At 33.1% G+C, this 17791-nt stretch overlaps 1 protein-coding gene and 1 long non-coding RNA gene across 2 annotated transcripts; both read left to right on the plus strand.

The window, feature by feature from the left end:
• Positions 1 to 3233: 3233 nt before the first annotated feature.
• LOC113701685 (serine/threonine-protein phosphatase PP2A-2 catalytic subunit-like) lies at positions 3234 to 11299 on the plus strand. Its single transcript, XM_027222478.2, has 11 exons — positions 3234 to 3576; positions 5099 to 5155; positions 6001 to 6084; positions 6484 to 6555; positions 7375 to 7446; positions 7750 to 7790; positions 8615 to 8681; positions 9902 to 10093; positions 10177 to 10266; positions 10380 to 10487; positions 10642 to 11299. The coding sequence occupies exons 1-11, from the start codon at positions 3472 to 3474 to the stop codon at positions 10705 to 10707; spliced, it is 954 nt and encodes a 317-aa protein (XP_027078279.1). The 5' UTR covers positions 3234 to 3471; the 3' UTR covers positions 10708 to 11299.
• Positions 11300 to 16606: 5307 nt separating this feature from the next.
• LOC140006148 (uncharacterized) lies at positions 16607 to 17567 on the plus strand. Its single transcript, XR_011813785.1, has 2 exons — positions 16607 to 16795; positions 16869 to 17567. It is a non-coding gene; the product is annotated as an uncharacterized lncRNA (long non-coding RNA).
• Positions 17568 to 17791: the final 224 nt, after the last annotated feature.

A 17791-nucleotide genomic window follows, 5' to 3' on the forward strand; every position in this document is an offset into this window, starting at 1 on the left:
CTTTCTTTAACACTTAGATTTATTATTTATGTTTGTGTATAATATTAATATGAATTCATGAACTAAGGAACATACATGGGTATGGTTTGTATGTAGGAACTATGAAATATAAATAGGTTATGACTTGTTAACATTTAAGAATTTCTGTACTTATATTATTATTTATATGTTTATTTAATTATATTATATATTTTTTATTATATAATGTGACTTGACGGTTCAACCGGTGACCACTGACCTGCTAATCCGGTTCTTCTGCTGTGTTGATTTAATAACTATGCATTTGAATGATTGAACTTGTAACTGAAATTTTATTAAAGAATTTATAAATTATTGTGTTTGAATTCAAAATAAACATGTGATATTTTTTATTAAATATTACACAGTTGACTCCTCCACTTGATTCACTTGTCGACCACACAAACAACGTGAAATGTCTCCATTATCCCTCAAACCATACATTCAACAGAACAAATATCAGTTAAGGCGTTGCATTGATCTGATGAAAAAGCTAGGTACAATTTGTCCTACTAGTAGTAGTTTCCAACATTGATAGCCCCTGGTCCCTGACCACCATGACTCTTGTTTCTGCCAGCAAAGAACATTAGTACGAGTAACAAAATAGATGCAACTGTAGCTCACAACCTCGTACAACAAAATCAAGCAATATGGTTAAGCATTTACATCATACCTTGCAATGTTTTAAAGTGACCATAGAATTTCTCTGTATATTACACACACACACACACATATATATATATACATATATATAAGTAAATTTTATATACACTGACAATATATATATTATCATTGTTAGATTCATAATATGTGCAAAAATTAAATTTCAAATTTAAATTTTATAAAGTTGTCATTCATTCAATGTTAATAGTGTTTACACTATCAGCGCAAGAAAGATTTATAATATATATATATGTATATATATGTATGTATGTATAGACAAACTTCCTAAAAAGATTATCATGACTTTTGTTCTTTGCTTTTGACAGTAAAAGCCAAGAATTTGATTAACAATTATGGCTGCAAATAGTATGGGATAGTAAAAGCTAGAGTATATAAAATAAAACCACTTTGTACAGATGAAATGGATAAACTAAGTGTACTTCCTTAATGAATTACCCGGATAAAACATGATCAGAACAAAAAAGCCAAAAATAGATTAGTGCAAGACTTCATATCTTTCAAGTTTGAAGCAAGCAAAGACAATCGCTAAACCAGATCGACTGGAGTGAGGCCTTTCAGTTTCCGTGGGGGTGCTTTATATAGCTGCAAGTGGGATTGTTTGTAGATCAAGATGTATACTCGTTATGATATTTTGTTAATGTTTGCCAGGAATTTTGGCCATGGTTATTTGTGGAATAATTTCTTGCAGGAAATCAGCCCTAGTTTCCTCACCAATTTGGTGCAAAAGAGACATGCGCCTTTTTAATCCATTATTAGTAAATTTAGGAGAAACAAAGAAAAATTGAAGATGTTGGAGGTAAAACAAATTTTATTTTGAAGTATGGAGACATAACTAAGAGAGAGTGAACTAAAGCTTCTTTCAAAAAAACAAATAGAAAAAAAAAAGAAACAAAAAAAGACATATTGAAATTTAAGTTTGTATAAGATTGCACATAATAACAAGTTGGCTTTAAGTTGGGTTGAGTGATAAGGTAAGATAATGTAGGTAGAAGATTCTGAATTTGAAACCTTTTGTTTTAAAAAAAGTAGGTTTTAAGTTTGTATTTTCTTGGTTTAATCACGTATTGCCCCTTGTAATTAGGGTCAAGTATTATCCCCTCTATTTACTAAACTTACAAATTACCCCCGTCAACTATTAGGCAAATATGTTATTGTTTGGAAAAAAGACTATTAGGTAAATATATATATCTCTAGCAAAAAGATAATTATGCCCTCATTTGTTAGATGATCCTTTTTCTTTTCTTTTTTTCCCATCCTTTTTCCTAATATATATAGTTTTCTTCTTACTCTATAGACTGTGATTTACAAATTTTAAATAAGGTACCAAAAAACTTCTTTTGTGGTTTAACATATTTTGTTATTTTCTTGTAAATAAATTCTTTTAATTAGTAAATATATTTGTCACTATTTAGTTATGTAAAATATTTAACTATCATAAATTATTAAACGATATGTGAAAGTGTATATTTAATAAAAAACCTAAAGCAATTTCTATTTTTCTTTAACAGTTGTGATGTTTATAATGCACTAATTGTTTAACAAAACTAAAAGGTACATAAAGTACTGTCATTAAATATTCAATAGAAAAGGGGCGGAGGGATGGGTTGGGTGGTAAGCAAGAGGTTTCAGGTTTGAGTTCTTCTGCTTACAATAAAAAAAATTCAATAGAAAAAATAACTGTGTATAATTAAGTGTCAAGTAAACTGATAATAAGCACAAAGAAGAAAAGTAGACGACGAAAAAGAGAAAATAGAAGTAATATATTTGTACTAAATATTAATTAATTTTAGTAACAATTAATGCATAACAATAGTAACAATTAATGCATAACAAGGAGTTACTTAGAATAAATATATATTTTTTAATTTTTTCATGATAATTAAATTTTTCATAAAACATTCTTTAGTACTTTATTATGAAAATTTGTATTTCATACTGGGAAAGAAATTAAACAATAATAAGAAAAACAACAAAAAGAAGGAGAAAATGACAAATGGTCATTGGACAATATTTTAATAACAACATTGGCATAATTTATCTTTTTTGCTGTCCAAATACATTAGACTATTACCATCATAGGATAATTTGTAGGTTTCATGAATACAAGGGACATTTGCTACTAATACCTAATTACAAGGAAGCGGAATGTATTTAAACCAATTTCCTTCTCCTTCTCCTTGAAAATATAAACTCCCAAAATAGGCCTTAAGCGACATTTTGTCAAAACATCATGGGTCCATATGGAATTTAGCGCAACAAATTTTGGTCACATGTGCAAATAGGTTCCAAATTGTGCCATTCTAATTTCTAAATAGAAATTTATCTATAAAAAAAAAAAAAAAACAGCAATCCGGACAAGTCCCTGATTCCTTCCCCACCACAAAAAAAAACAAATTCTGCTGTACAGAAAAATTATACTCCTACTAAAAATAATTATTTTTTTTAAAGAAGAAAAACTAAAAAATAAAATATCCTTCCCATTTTACCCTTGGGAATTCCTTCTCTCTCTCTCTCTCTCTCTCTCTCTCTTTCCCTTTCACTCTCGTTGGTTTCACCACCACCGTTCACTGCCTCCACTCTCCATTCGTTTCTCTCCCTCCACTTTCAATCCTCCAAACGACGTCGTAGCCGAAGGCGGGCCGAAACCAAAAATCCGCAAAAGAGAGAAGCCATCTTGGGTTCCATCCAACAACTCCACAATTCTGCAGATTTATCATCTATTTCTATAAATTCTCTGTAAAAAAAGAGAAAAATTTTTAATTGTTAAAAATGAGCTCCGATTCGGCTGTGCCGTCTCCCGGTTCTGTTCATGGCGGCAGCCTCGATGAGCAGATTTCTCAGCTTATGCAGTGCAAACCCTTGTCCGAACAAGAGGTGAATGTGCAAAAGTTATTTACGTATTTGTTAGAGATGCTCTTTGATCTGTTTCTTGAATTTCGGTTTTTCTTCCTTTCCTTGTGGGAGTTTACGGTACTTTTTTTGGCGAAATTAAGGAGCTTTTCGTGTACGTGGTTGAATCTGGTGATGTAGTGAAATGGGTTTGTTAAATCAGATCTATTTTGGAATTTTTTTTATTTTGTAATGGAGGAGAAGGTTGGAAAGTTTTGAACTTTTTTGGTTTTCGATTTTTTTTGGGATAACATCAGAATGCACCAGAATTATTTGCTTGTTTTCTTTCATTTATAAAACCAAAGGAATGGAATTTTTTTTGGTTTTTTTCCTTTTTTTAAAAAAATTAATTGACCCCTTATTCTTCAATGGGATTCTGGAAATTTAGCATTTGAGTTCTGTTCCTGGATAATTTAATATACAAAGAGATTTTTCGAGTTTTTTTTTCCTTTTTTTTTGGGACATGGAGTTTACGCACTTCGTAGTAAGGTTGATTGTGCTACAAATTTCGTTATGATGTAGAAATGGTCTTTCAGTAGAAACAACCATTTTATTTAGTTTATTTTAGTTTAGTTTTTTTTGGGGGGGGGGGGTGGTGGTGGGGTGGAGAGGGGGAGAAAATGCTGATCTTTTTACTATTCCTGTAGAAGGGGAGGGGTGAGGGGAAGAAGCTGATGGGGTATGGGGACAGTGATAATTGAAATTTTCACTTTAAGATGAGGAATAAACACTGTTAACCATTTGGAATATTCAATTCTAGACCTTTCTAGGTTGAGCAAGTTCTTTATTGTTAAATTTTGATAGAGGATTACATATCTTGTTACAGTCACTGAAACATTAGAACAAGTCTCAGAGAATATTTATAATAGGCCAGCTGTTTTGTTTGTGTTTGGGATAAGTTCATTTGCTAGATATGTTATGGGGTTAAGGGGGGAGAGCAGGATGGGATTGGGAGCATCAAATTGTAGTCAATCTTCTCTGAATTTGTGGCAACTGAAATTTAATGTGGTTGGGGCTAGTTATGAAGAATCTTAAAAAAAAGGAAGAATTACAGTTTGAGGCGATTTTCCATAGAATGAGACACAGCTTTGTATGCATATTTAGAGTGATCAGTTGCGTGTCAAGATGTAGATGTGCAATGATTTAAAGGAGGGAGGGCAAGATGAGATTGGGAGCATCAAATTATAGTCAATCTTCTCTGAGTTTGTAGGAACTGAAGTTTAATGTGGTTGAGGCTGGTTATGAAGAAACCTAAAACAAAGAAGAATTACAGTTTGAGGCGACTTTCCATAGAATGAGACATAGGTTAGTATACATATTTAAAGTGATCAATTGCATGTCAAGATGTAAATTTGGAATGATTATTATCCAAAATAGGTAAATTCTATCTGTGGTAATGCGTCATATACACATTTGAATTATTTATCTTGTTGTGTAATCCTATTGAATTTTTTGTTTTGGTGGTTGAAATATTATTTTTCAAGTGCTCTTTTCTTCCTGTATATAGGTGAGACTGCTATGTGAGAAGGCCAAGGAGATCTTAATGGATGAGAGCAATGTTCAAGTATGATTTTCTCTGATAATTTTATTAATGCTGCAATGCACAATCTTCTGGTTGCTTATGTACTTGATTTTTGTTGTCCGTGAACTATTATATTGAGGTGCATGTAAGAGGAACTGTTGGTTACGGTAGAACATTCTTCTGATGGTACATGGTTGGGAGAAAACTTGTTGTTTAACATTTAATTGTAAAAGTAATATTTTATGTAGGGGAGAAAGTTAAAGAAAATATGCTAACTTGTTTATGCATTTACATGTGGTGGATTTTTTGGTTATGTGGAGTCAAAAGGTTTCAGCTTTAATTCATGCTGCATGTTTTGATCTCCTTTAAATGATCTAATTTTTTTCAACTTAAAGCTGTTGTTTCGGTGATTTTGAGGTTTTGGAGTTGCTTTTGTGAATTATCAAACTGACAAAGCTTTGTTGTTGTCCTCCTAGAAAATTTTTTATGATATCTATGGTTCTGCTGCATAGTCTGAAATCACATTTTTTTAAATGATGTAGCTAGAAAGTTTTTTGCCCCAGAATTTGCATGAACTTGGTAATAAGTTTTTCTTCTGATAGATATAGGCTGTGTTTGTTGGTCATAGTTGGTCTCAACATCATATATAGTGAGGCAATGATCTTCAAAGCATTTTTATTGACTTAGCAGAAACTCTATGTTTAATATGCATGCAAGGAGCTTTACTATGCCTTTTGAATGGGTGTAACATGAAGCCTGACAGTTTTTATTCATTTTGGTCTTTCATTTGGTCTTGTCATATTGTTTGTTGTCTATCAAAGAATCTTCCTGGTTTATAGAATGTAATGTGATGTAAGGAGTTTCACTTTCTTTTGATGTCTGTGTAGCCTGTGAAGAGTCCTGTGACCATATGTGGTGACATTCATGGACAATTCCACGATCTTGCTGAGCTTTTCCGTATTGGTGGCAAGGTATCTGCTCAATCAATACTCTGCCTCCTCAATCAATTGGTTTCTTGAGATAACTGTGTTCAGTTGTTTCATCTCTCTGTACTTTGGGTATTAGACCAAGTTTTTATATTGGGGCAGGAAGGGTATATAATTTTTCCAAATGACCTGAATGGATTGGTCCCATCGTAGCATGATTCTCTCTCTCTCTCTGCGGTTCAAATGCTTGTCTAGTTGTTTGTCCTCCTATTGCAACATTGTTATGGTACTGGAGTCTTTCTAGGTCTTGTCAGTTATTCATGTTTTTTATATTTTGGTAACATAATCTATATCCTTGGGATTTGACTTGATTAAGCTTTTTTTCTCCTTAATATGTTTGTCAAGTTGAATCTTACTAATTAAGTTTATTTGCGTGCTTTGCAGTGTCCAGATACAAATTATTTGTTTATGGGAGATTATGTAGATCGTGGGTATTATTCAGTTGAAACTGTAACTGTGAGTTTTAAACTTTTCTTTCAATCTGTTACATATTAATGAAAATAGTTTCTTTGCTTAGCCATGTTAATCGTGATAACCAGAATATCTGCAATTGCATTACTTCTTTTTTTCTCCTCTCTCTCTTTTTGTTAGGAGACTCAAATTTATTTTAGATATTGGGCAGCTGATGGTGGCAAATTAAGTATAGGTTGGCAATCTAAATTCAGGTTTTAACTATAGCTTGTGCAATGCTATGGCTAGAGAAAAATTGATCTTGAGATGTGTAAATTGAGGCTTTGAATTGGAAAAAATGATCTTCATGTGTGTCAGTCCTGTTAGTTAAAAATTTTGAGTTGCCATTAAAAAATTTAAGCTGGGTGAATACACTGAAATAAATTCTCCTTATTCCTTGCATGAAATTGAGCATGCTGTGTGCACAACTGTGTCCCTGCAAACTTATTTTTACTCACATAGATCATCATGTTTTGGCAAGTTATTTTGTGCTTGGTTTTCGCTAGTCTTCTCAAATATGCTTCCTACTTTGTTGTAGCATGCAGAATTTGGTTTAAAATATTTGTGAGGGCAAAAATAGTTAGTGACTTTTATCTTATACTTTAGTATTTAGAACACAAAGGTATATGCCAGAATTTCCTATTCTATATGTTTCAATACTCAGTTCCTGAAACTTTTGGTGGTTTTGGTCTAATAGTTAATGTATGTCTTCTTTTTTTCTTTGTTTTTCCCCTTCTTTCTTTCTTGCCATGTTTCTTTAGTTAGTACTGCATTTTGGGTGCTGCAATGGTTGTTCTAATTTTGATTAGTCAAATTTCTTCTCAGCTTCTGGTATCCCTCAAAGTGCGTTACCCTCAACGAATTACTATTCTAAGAGGAAATCATGAGAGTCGACAGGTATATAGACTAACCTGTCTTGCTTCTCATACACTTTCTTTAGCTGTTAAACAACCCAGTTATGGCTCCCATTTCTTGTTCACTAGGATGAGTCCCCAATGTGTTGAAATTCTAACATTAAGTGGAGCTGGGTGGTAGCTACCCTTTTTTATCGTCAGAAGTTGTAATTTGAGAGATTATAGGTCTATTCTCTTCTGTATTCTGCTGGATTTATTTCATTTTGAAATTTCCCATCATGTTATGTCTTTTGGGTTTGGATGCTTTATGCTAAACTGGCTCTTTTCCCCCCATTTCCTGTCTCAGATTACTCAAGTATATGGGTTTTATGATGAATGCCTAAGGAAGTAAGTTCTTGTCTTCTTTTTCAGTTTCAGACTTTCCTTTGGAAATGCTACTCCCTTTGTCCCTTTTGGCTTTTATTGTTCATGCTTAAGTTGAAAATTTGATGCTAAGCTAATTTGGCAGGTTAAAGGTTGAGCAAAAGTTGGTAGTATAAAAGTTGAACTCAATGAACTCAGTATCATCAGTTGATTAATTATCTTGCATGTGAAGCTAATTATCTTTCATGTGAAGCTTTAGATGATAAAATCTACTTTTCATGGAATATATATATATATGGGGCTTATTGCTGCTTGCTTAAGTGCATTGAATTTAGAATGGTTTTGACCTTTCTGAAGATACACCTTGCAATATGCATTGGAGTAATATTGATTTGTCTAGATGTTATTGGAACCTTTGTACAATTCAGCATTGTACCTTGGCACACTGCTTTTATGAATTTGTACACAGTTGCTGGCAAACTTCTTTTGCTTTGCCAAAAGAGGTGTCATTTGCAACTGATTTTGTTTTATAGAAATATTGCATTTGGAAGTTGGCATCCTGTTACCCCTATCCATTTCTAATTGTCAGGGGTGTCGAATTGGTGCAAAATGTGACATGAACAAAATCTTAATGTTGAAAATGATACAAGACAATTGAGGGAATTCAAGGGAAAACAGGTGTTGAAAAGTGTTTCAGATGTAGTAGCCACAATGGATTTCTTTTACTTGTCTACGTTATAGATCCCAAATTGTCTACTTGATCGTGAACTCATTGTATTTAATGTCTACGGCTGCAGTGTATTAATTGGAACTGACTGTATTAATTGTTGGCTATCTCTACCTTGCAGATATGGCAATGCAAATGTCTGGAAGATTTTTACTGATCTATTTGACTACTTTCCACTCACTGCGCTGGTAATTAACATTCCATGTTGGCAATTATTGGTGTACTTTTTCCTAAATTGATCAGGACTTTTCTTCTTGTGGACATTGCAGAGTGGTTAGTGTTTGAATTTTTTCTTGAAGTCACAGAAATTGTTTCATTTGATTACATGTCACAGCATCTTGACATTAGATATGCATTTGTTGGGAAGTAGCGCTCTGAAGGTTGATAAATTACTTCTGACATGTTATAATATGTTAAAAGATGTTAAATAAGTCTTGTAATTTCAGATGGTTGGGATTTTGACTTGGTTGCAGGTGCGGCCGTAAATGATAAAGATGTTCTTTGCAACCACTTTATTTGGATGTCAAAAACATAATCCCTTAATGCTCATTTTCCCTGGTCATCCCTGACATGACCATCCTCCAATCAAGCCCTTGTTTTTCAAAGTAAATGAATTTTTGTTGGGATCATTGGCTTATTGCATTTTTTGAAGTTATTTGATCGAAAGTGAAATGGGGGAACAAAACTTGAATTTGTGTTCAATCATTAATCACTTCGGGGGATATGGTGAAGCACTGGGGAATTGTTGGTAAATTCTTTGGCCAGACAATGAATGATTAATGAATCCAAGAAGTCAATATGTAATTTAGATTTCTCAAGTTGTAAAACATGTGGCAGCAATTCTATTGCTTGTGCAATTCTTCAGATTTGCAGATGCCCCACCCCATTTGGTATTGTGGGTTATTACGTCATAGCCTTCATTTTATCTTGTTTTTGCTCTTAATTTCTTGGAAAGAGGTTTTCTTGTGACTCTGCAAGGATGTGGTTTGTTTGGGAGGAGAGAAGTGAGTAAAACTGATTAATTGCCTGTCCTCTTTTTCTACCTGCTTTGGTGGAAAAATTGCGCACTTTTATAGCAGTTGCCATCAAGACTGTCTCCTTAACCATATTAAGGATCAGTCTTTCAACTGAGCACGAAGAACCTTTATCACCACATACTAGTTTCATTGGTGCTACTAGTTTGGTGGTATCCTGTCAGGAGCACTGCTTTTATGTGTGCTGAAGTGCAAACTGGAGTGCCATGGTCTTATGTGAGAAAGTTGAATGGATGATTCTTGTAGTCTTAGTGATAGTTTTCTCAACTTAGATGGGCTCTCTAGATTATACTGTTTCTCTTGCCTTGTGTCTTGCTGTTGACGATGTGGTCATATCTTGTACGTGTTTAATGTCTTGTCTTGAAATATTCTAGGTTGAGTCAGAAATTTTCTGTCTGCATGGAGGGTTGTCTCCGTCAGTTGAAACTCTAGACAACATACGAAATTTTGATCGTGTACAAGAAGTTCCTCACGAGGGACCCATGTGTGATCTTTTGTGGTCTGACCCTGATGACCGTTGTGGTTGGGGCATTTCACCCCGCGGTGCTGGATATACATTTGGCCAAGTATCTGCTCTTCCCTTCAGTTGTTTTCGTTGAATCATTGATATCACGCGAAGTAAACTTTCTTGTTTCTCGAATTTCAACAGGACATATCAGAGCAATTTAATCACACCAACAATTTAAAGCTTATTGCTAGGGCACATCAGTTGGTTATGGAAGGATTCAATTGGGCTCATGTAAATAATCTCTCAACACTGTGATGCCTTACCCCCCCCCCCCCCCCTTTTCACCCTCCAACTTTTTCCAAAATGGGATATGACTGTTCACATTATAATGCTAATTATTACAGGATCAAAAAGTTGTTACCATATTTAGCGCACCAAATTATTGCTATCGCTGTGGAAACATGGCGTCCATCCTGGAAGTGGATGACTGCAAAGGCCACACATTTATTCAGGTAATCTGTCTAATTTGTTTCGCCTACACATTCCCCTTTCATGTGTTTAATGGTGAGTAGAAGGAAAAGAGTCTTGCTTGCATTAGCTGTTTGGATGTATCGTTTGCTTCTTTTTGCCTTTTGATCCCCGAGTTAAACATATTTGTGGCTGCAGTTTGAGCCTGCTCCTCGGAGAGGAGAGCCAGATGTAACTAGGAGAACACCAGATTACTTTTTATGATGAAGCTGCATATGCTATGGTTCAGTGACTGTCTTACAGAAGGTCTGTGCTTGCTGCTTTGTGCATCAAGAGCTGTTTCTGAGATTTGTTATCATATGTTTCAAATGAGGTGGGTTGGCAGAAAGAATTTACAGAAGGGCAGATGATGCTACTCTCTTGCAGTTGCTATCCTGAAACTGTACGCAGATACAGCAAAACGAGGTGTAGGATCTGGGACACTTACTGCTGCTTATGTACCATTTCATGGAATTGATGCGGCATCAATTTTTTCGTATATCAATCTTTCATCCTCCCTTTTTACACGTCCTTTAGTTATCTAAGCGAGTCCATTCTGTTCTTACATTTTCCTTCACTTTTGTAGGACAATTTCTAGTTCGTTCTTATTGTATTCCCTTGTAGAAGGGCATACTCTCACTTGGGATGGGGTTTTTGTGGAGGAAAGATGGTCTGTTATTAGGCTTCTTTCGGATGTTTTCAGTGGATGTTCTGCTATTGTTTCTGGCCCCTAAGTGGGATGGGTTTGCCTCATTATGGATTCATTAAACGTCCATTATAGCCATCTTAACACAGTTAACATCGGTATTTCTGTTCAGTCTGACGTTTGTCTGATTTGCTTGATGGTATTAGTGGCCAACCAAAAACAATTGCAGGTTGATGGATCAAGTTAAATGACTTGTGCTAATGACTATCTATAGGGCATCTTATGTTTTTGATTATTGGAAATCTAGTTTTGCGAGTGATGTTTCTTTATCTGGAATTCTGGATTTCTCTACTAGTTGTTGGTAGTTTTTCCTCTGCAGACAGTCACAAGCTGATTTGCTCAAACTCCAGGCTCCAGTAGATGTTTCGTTGTGGATTGGATGTCTGGTTACTTTTTATTCTTTCTTTTGGTTGATTAGGATGATCCTCCAAAAAAAAGGTCCTATTTTTTATTACCAAAGCCCAAAGACTTTTTCGGCAAATTTACTAACCCTTAATCCCAGCAAAAAAAAGGTCCTATTTGACTCAGCAAAATGTTGGTTGATTTTTCTATGATGATGTTTTTTTTTTTTTTTTTGGGTTATTTTTCAAGGAAAATTTCCTAGCTGCAGTTTGCTTAATCAATACCTTTAAATCCTGTTAATTATTTTATACATGTCAAGATGATGACTTGGGTAGTTCCATTTATTAGCAAACATAAATCACTTTTAAGCTAATATCGAATGTGGAAATTCAATGCTTACATTAGTTAAAAAGAAGGGATAATTGCAGAAACCTCCCCTGAGGTTTCTGACATTTGCAATGACCTCCCTTGTGGTTTGAAAAATTACACTAACCTCCCATGAGGTTACTAATCCTTTGCAAATTCAGTCCAAATGATTAAAATATTGTTTTAGGGAGTGAAATTAGAATTTTTTTTATCAAATTTGTCCTTTGTATTACATATCCAATGAATAACAAAATACTATAAATCAATTAATAATTAATAAAATTTAAGGAGTATAGTTTATAGGCAAATATGCATTGCCTATTTAAAGTATCGGTTCTTTATGGGTATTTTACTTTCAAACATTTAATTTAATACAAATATTTACGCTTAAATACATATTTGTATTTACTTTCAAATATTTAATTTTTGTTAAATACAAAAACTACCAATCTCTCTTCCGTAAAAATATTAATATAACACTTTTTAATTTTAGTTACAAACATTTATGTATTTAACATAAATTAAATGATTCAAAATAAAATACCCATAAAAAGTCAATACTTTACTCATGTAATGGATGAAAGCCATAAAGAATTAATACTTTATGGGTCATTTTAAAAAAAAATATTTAATTTATATTAAATAAATAACCTACCGATTTCTTTTTTACAAGAATATTACTGTAACACTTTTTGAATTTTACTAACAAATATTGATATATTTATCATAAATTAAATGTTTGAAAGTAAAATATCCGAAAAAAGCCGGTACTTTAAATGAGTAATACGTGTTTGCCTATAGAGAGTCGGTAACTATTTAAAGTACCGGTTCTTTAAGGGTATTTTACTTTCAAACATTTAATTTAATACAAATATTTACGCTCAAATTCAGATTTGTATTTACTTTCAAATATTTAATTTTTGTTAAATACAAAACCTACCAATCTCTCTTCCGTAAAAATATTAATATAACACTTTTTCAATTTTAGTTACAAACATTTATGTATTTAACATAAATTAAATGATTCAGAATAAAATGCACATAAAGAGCGAATACTTTACTCGTGTAATGGATGAAAGTTATAAAAAATTAATACTTTATGGAGCATTTATTTTTTTAAAAAAATTATTTAATTTATATTAAATAAATAACCTATTGATTTCCTTTTTGCAAGAATATTACTATAACAATTTTTGAATTTTAGTTACAAATATTGATATATTTATCATAAATTAAATATTTGAAAGCAAAATACTCGTAAAGAACTGGTACTTTAAATGAGTAATGCGTGTTTGCCCATAAATTGTACTCCTTAAAATTTATTAATTGTTAATTGATTTATAATACTTTGTCATTCATTGGATATGTAGAACAAAGGGCAAATCTGGTACAAAATTCTAATTTCACTCTCTAAAATAATATTTTAATCATTTGGACTAAATTTACAAAGGATTAGTAACCTCAGGGGAGGTTAGTGTAATTTTTCAAACCACAGGAGAGGTCAGTGCAAATGTCAGAAATCTCAGGAGAGGTTTCTGCAATTATCCCTAAAAAGAATGATAAACGTCAGGAGGGTAAGAAAAAGGGGAAGAAAAAAGAAATGGAAAAGATGAGTACGCAGAAAAATTGTGAATTTTTATTTTAACGAGTTTACAATTTAAACTAATACTAGTACTTCAGAACTAATATAAAAAGGTATTTACTGTGACAAACCTTTAATTTTGGACTCTAAATATGAAATCTACAAAACTTAAACTCCCTCCATCCCAAAAGCTTTTGTCATATTTTGGAATTTGAACTTCTTGTGCGTAGTACCAATTCAGTGCAAGTTTTAGCCTTTTTTTTTTTTTATGTTGCAAAACAACTTTTGTCCATAACAAATGAAATTCAAGAGGTCCACTAATAAATGTAAAATATGAGGGAATCCTAAAGGGTAAAAAATTGAACAAGAGGGATTTAATTATCCATTTGGGTATGTGACAAATATTTGGGGATAATTCAAAAGGAAAAATATGACAATTTCAAATTTCGATGAGACCAATCGAATATATGACTTCTAAGGGGCTGTTTTAGCAATTTGCACAATAAAGGGTATAGTGGTCCATCTAGCGTAACCCTAAAGAGGATATATGCGTTTAAATATCGATTCCGAGTGATTCCAAACGCAAGGAGAGTAGAAGCGGCGCAGTCATGGTTTTAGACATGTACCCATTCGGTGCTGTTGGAGGTGAAACATTATTTCTGCAGAAATTTAGATTTGGTGATGTTTTGTGCTATTCTTGTTGTGTTTCATGTGCTTGGCATCTCCGAACCAGAAATTAATTAGGTTTTGTGACCACGGTTTCTTTGTATAAGTTGATGGAATTAGTTATTATTGCCTCATGAGGTGAATTAATAGGTATATTTTAGAAAAAATATATGGATGAGATTAATTGTTACTGCCTCGTGAGATAGATTTATAGGATATATTGAAATATTTCGATTGATATATCGAATGACAAACGTCATTATTTGTGGTATGACTTTTGGTTGCACATGCCACCACAGCATCTCTCAGTTTCGACTTCTTATCTGCCTAACTAATGTTGAATTCATCCCTCTTGGGACCAATGTTAGCTACCTTGTCAGCCAATTTGCATATGACGAAAACAGTTCCTGTCTTTACAATATGTTTGCAATTCGTCCTTGTTTCTACCATTTGGATTGAGGTTGGGCTTGTGCAAAAGAAATTGTGGCTTGTGCAAACGAATGTGGATGGCTTGTGCAAAAGAAATTGGAATGTGGATTGCCAAAGAAATTGTGGCTTGAGCGAAAGAATGTGGATGGCTTGTGCAAAAGAAATTGGATATAAGTATGTTACGTTTTCATTGTTAGCTCTAGGAATTGAGTATAACAGCCATTGTATTAGGCTTACTTTCGGAAAGATTATTCTTGTCACGCCGAAGGCATATGATGTATCAATATGTTTTTCGTGTGAATGGGAAGCAAACCAATGCTTTATTGAAATTTTTTACATTTTCTTACTTTTTGTACTTTGAAGAATAACAACTCGTGTATGAAATTCATTGTGAATGTAAATTGATTTTCTTCCCCTGCTTAATATGCTATTTTTCCTGCAATTGTTTGTTGAAAAGATCAGCAAAGTTGCCATTTAATTTGTCGAGATGTTCTTTCTCGAAGACAGTTATAATTGGCAGAAATAATTCTATTGGAAAGCCGTAAAGTTGACACTTACCTCGTTTGGATTGTAAGTTTTTATTTTTTTGAAGCTTTTGTAAAAAAATTATACTTTAGCAATATTGACAAATATTGAGAAAATTTTTTTTACAAGAACTCGCAATTCAAACAAGGCCACGAACAACCTATGTAACGCTTACATCTTGTAGCATTTTGTTATATCCTTAATTGTACTCTGCAGATGTTCATATATGATCATTTTCTTCATACATTAGGAGATTCCAACCCTGTATTGTGTGCAAGAATTCACAGTGAATAGATCAGAACCTTCAAATTCAACGCAATACAAAGCCAATGGAATTGGAAACCTACCCATTGTAGAGGACAAAACTCCCTTAGGAACTCTTAGCTACGTTAGAAGCTACTTGCAAATATTGTGCAAATCGAAACAACAATCTAGGGACAACATGGTCGCAATATGTGGTGAGCTTTTCTTTTCTTTTTTCTTTTTGCCCCTTTTACAACATATCCAATTTGCTCTACAATTGAAAAAAGAAATTATACCATGTCAAAAGGAGGATACCCATGAGGCCATGACCTTGTTTTACCCATTCAAGTATATAGAAAGAAAAAAAACTGGAAAAGTTATGAAGAATTAAAGAAACTTGATCTTGCCAATGCCCAGCCTATACCCAACCTACAGAATATGCATCTTAGATGGGTCTCACTGCTATTAATTTGCTTGTTTTCTGGAAATAAAAAAAAAAAAAGAAACTTCCCTGAAATCCAACTATAGAAGAATTACCATGTTGTTAATAAATATTTAAACAACAATAACATTAGTAAGATCAACATAAAGTAACCTTAACTCTATTGGATTAATACATGAATAATGCATACACATTTTATAACCCGAAAATTAAGGATTGTTCTAATTAAGATTTTCATAATCATATCTTAAATTTTCATAATCATATAACATGTACAGTCCTCCGTTTACAAACAAAAATAAATCACTTTGTAAAGGAGAAAAAAAAAAGATTTTTCTATCTCTATAAGTGTTTTTAATAGTGACTGTGGAAGCTAAAAAATTAAAAGTTATATACAATAAACTAAAGGAAAAAAAGGCAGAAAAAAAAAACAAAGCAAAGTAAAAGATGAGTATCTTTAACAGTTGTGAGTTTTCTTTTAATAGAATTTACAAATTATACTAACACTAGTATCTAAAATGTCATATACAAAAAATATAGAAGGGTAAAATGAAATTAGTGTGAGTATTAGAAGATTTTAACTGTCAATTTTTGTCTAAGGTCTAATGGAATCTTTTAAGTATAATGTTCTTGGTATAAAGTGTCCCTTGATTGCATGTTTTTGTGGGCTTTGGGGGCAAAGTGTAACTACCCCCAATTCTATTGGGTGTTTACTGTAATTAGCTCCTAAATTATTGCTCTAAACCCAAAAAATGGAATTCCAAAAATTTATAAAAAGACTTATCAGGGGCTAATTTAGCAAGTTTTCCAACATCTGCGGTCCCTTTGTCCTTTTGGCCATGATGATAAAGGGTACATTGGTCACTCAAACTAATTTTGACATAACCCTAAACCGAAATCTACCTTTAAATATTGATGGCAAGATTCGAAACACAAGCAGAGAAATAGAAGCGGTGCAGTTGTAAAGCTTAATCGGAGCTGTTGGAAGCTCAATTGGTCTTCAACGATACAGGTATTCATTCACTTTAATTATGAAGGAGATATATCTATTCCGTGCTGCTGGACATGAAACATTACTTTTGCAGAAACTTAAATTTGGTGATGAATTCGGCCGTTCTTGTGTTTCATGTGCTTGGTGTCTTCAAGTGAGAGATTGATCATGTTGTACGACCACGGTTTCTATGTATAAGTTATTGATATTAATTGTTACTGCGTTGTGAGGTGAATTAATTGATAAATTGATATAAATATATATACATGAGATTGATTGTGGGGACGATTTATTCCGACTTATGAGGAGGTAACTTGGAAGGAAATGAGTTTATTAGGTATAATAAATCATATATTAACGACTCAACATTAAAGTGTTGCCGAGATCGGAAGGTTGAATATATTCTTATAAATATATGGATGGCTTGTGCAAAAAAAAAATTGGATGCATCTTTTGTGGAAGAAAGAACTGGGAATCCAGTGACTGAAGATAGTATCGGCGGTGGACTGTGAAAGAAAGAATTGGGAATCCTGTGGCTCAAGATAGGATTGGTATACCCAGAAGCTACGTGTATGTTGACCTAGCCTCATGTCTTTCCAAGCTGGCAGGCTTGGCTTGTGTTTCATTCTATAAACCTGTTGCAAAAATCACATTCTTGTTAGTAGAAATTCTTAGATGTACTTAAGCACCAGGTGCATTTTTATGTATCAATTTGTTTTGTATGAATAAAGAGTTGTAATAGATGAAGAACTAGTGCGTGAAATTCATTAAGAACGGAACTTGTTAGTGCAAATTGTTATTGTGCCTAACTTGAGTTTCTTTCTACTTAATAAGCTAAATTTCTGGAAACCGAATTGAGGTTTCATTTTCTGCAACTCTAGTAAAAAAATCAGGCCAAATGACCATTTCAATTTGTTAGTCCAGTTGATATGTCCTCAGAGATTCGAGTTAAAACTGGCAAGAAATCTTATGATGGCCTTTTATATTCCAACCTGAGATCATTTAGAACCTAAAGGA

This window comes from Coffea arabica, chromosome 1c (genome assembly GCF_036785885.1).
Source record: "Coffea arabica cultivar ET-39 chromosome 1c, Coffea Arabica ET-39 HiFi, whole genome shotgun sequence".
Taxonomy (NCBI): domain Eukaryota; kingdom Viridiplantae; phylum Streptophyta; class Magnoliopsida; order Gentianales; family Rubiaceae; genus Coffea; species Coffea arabica.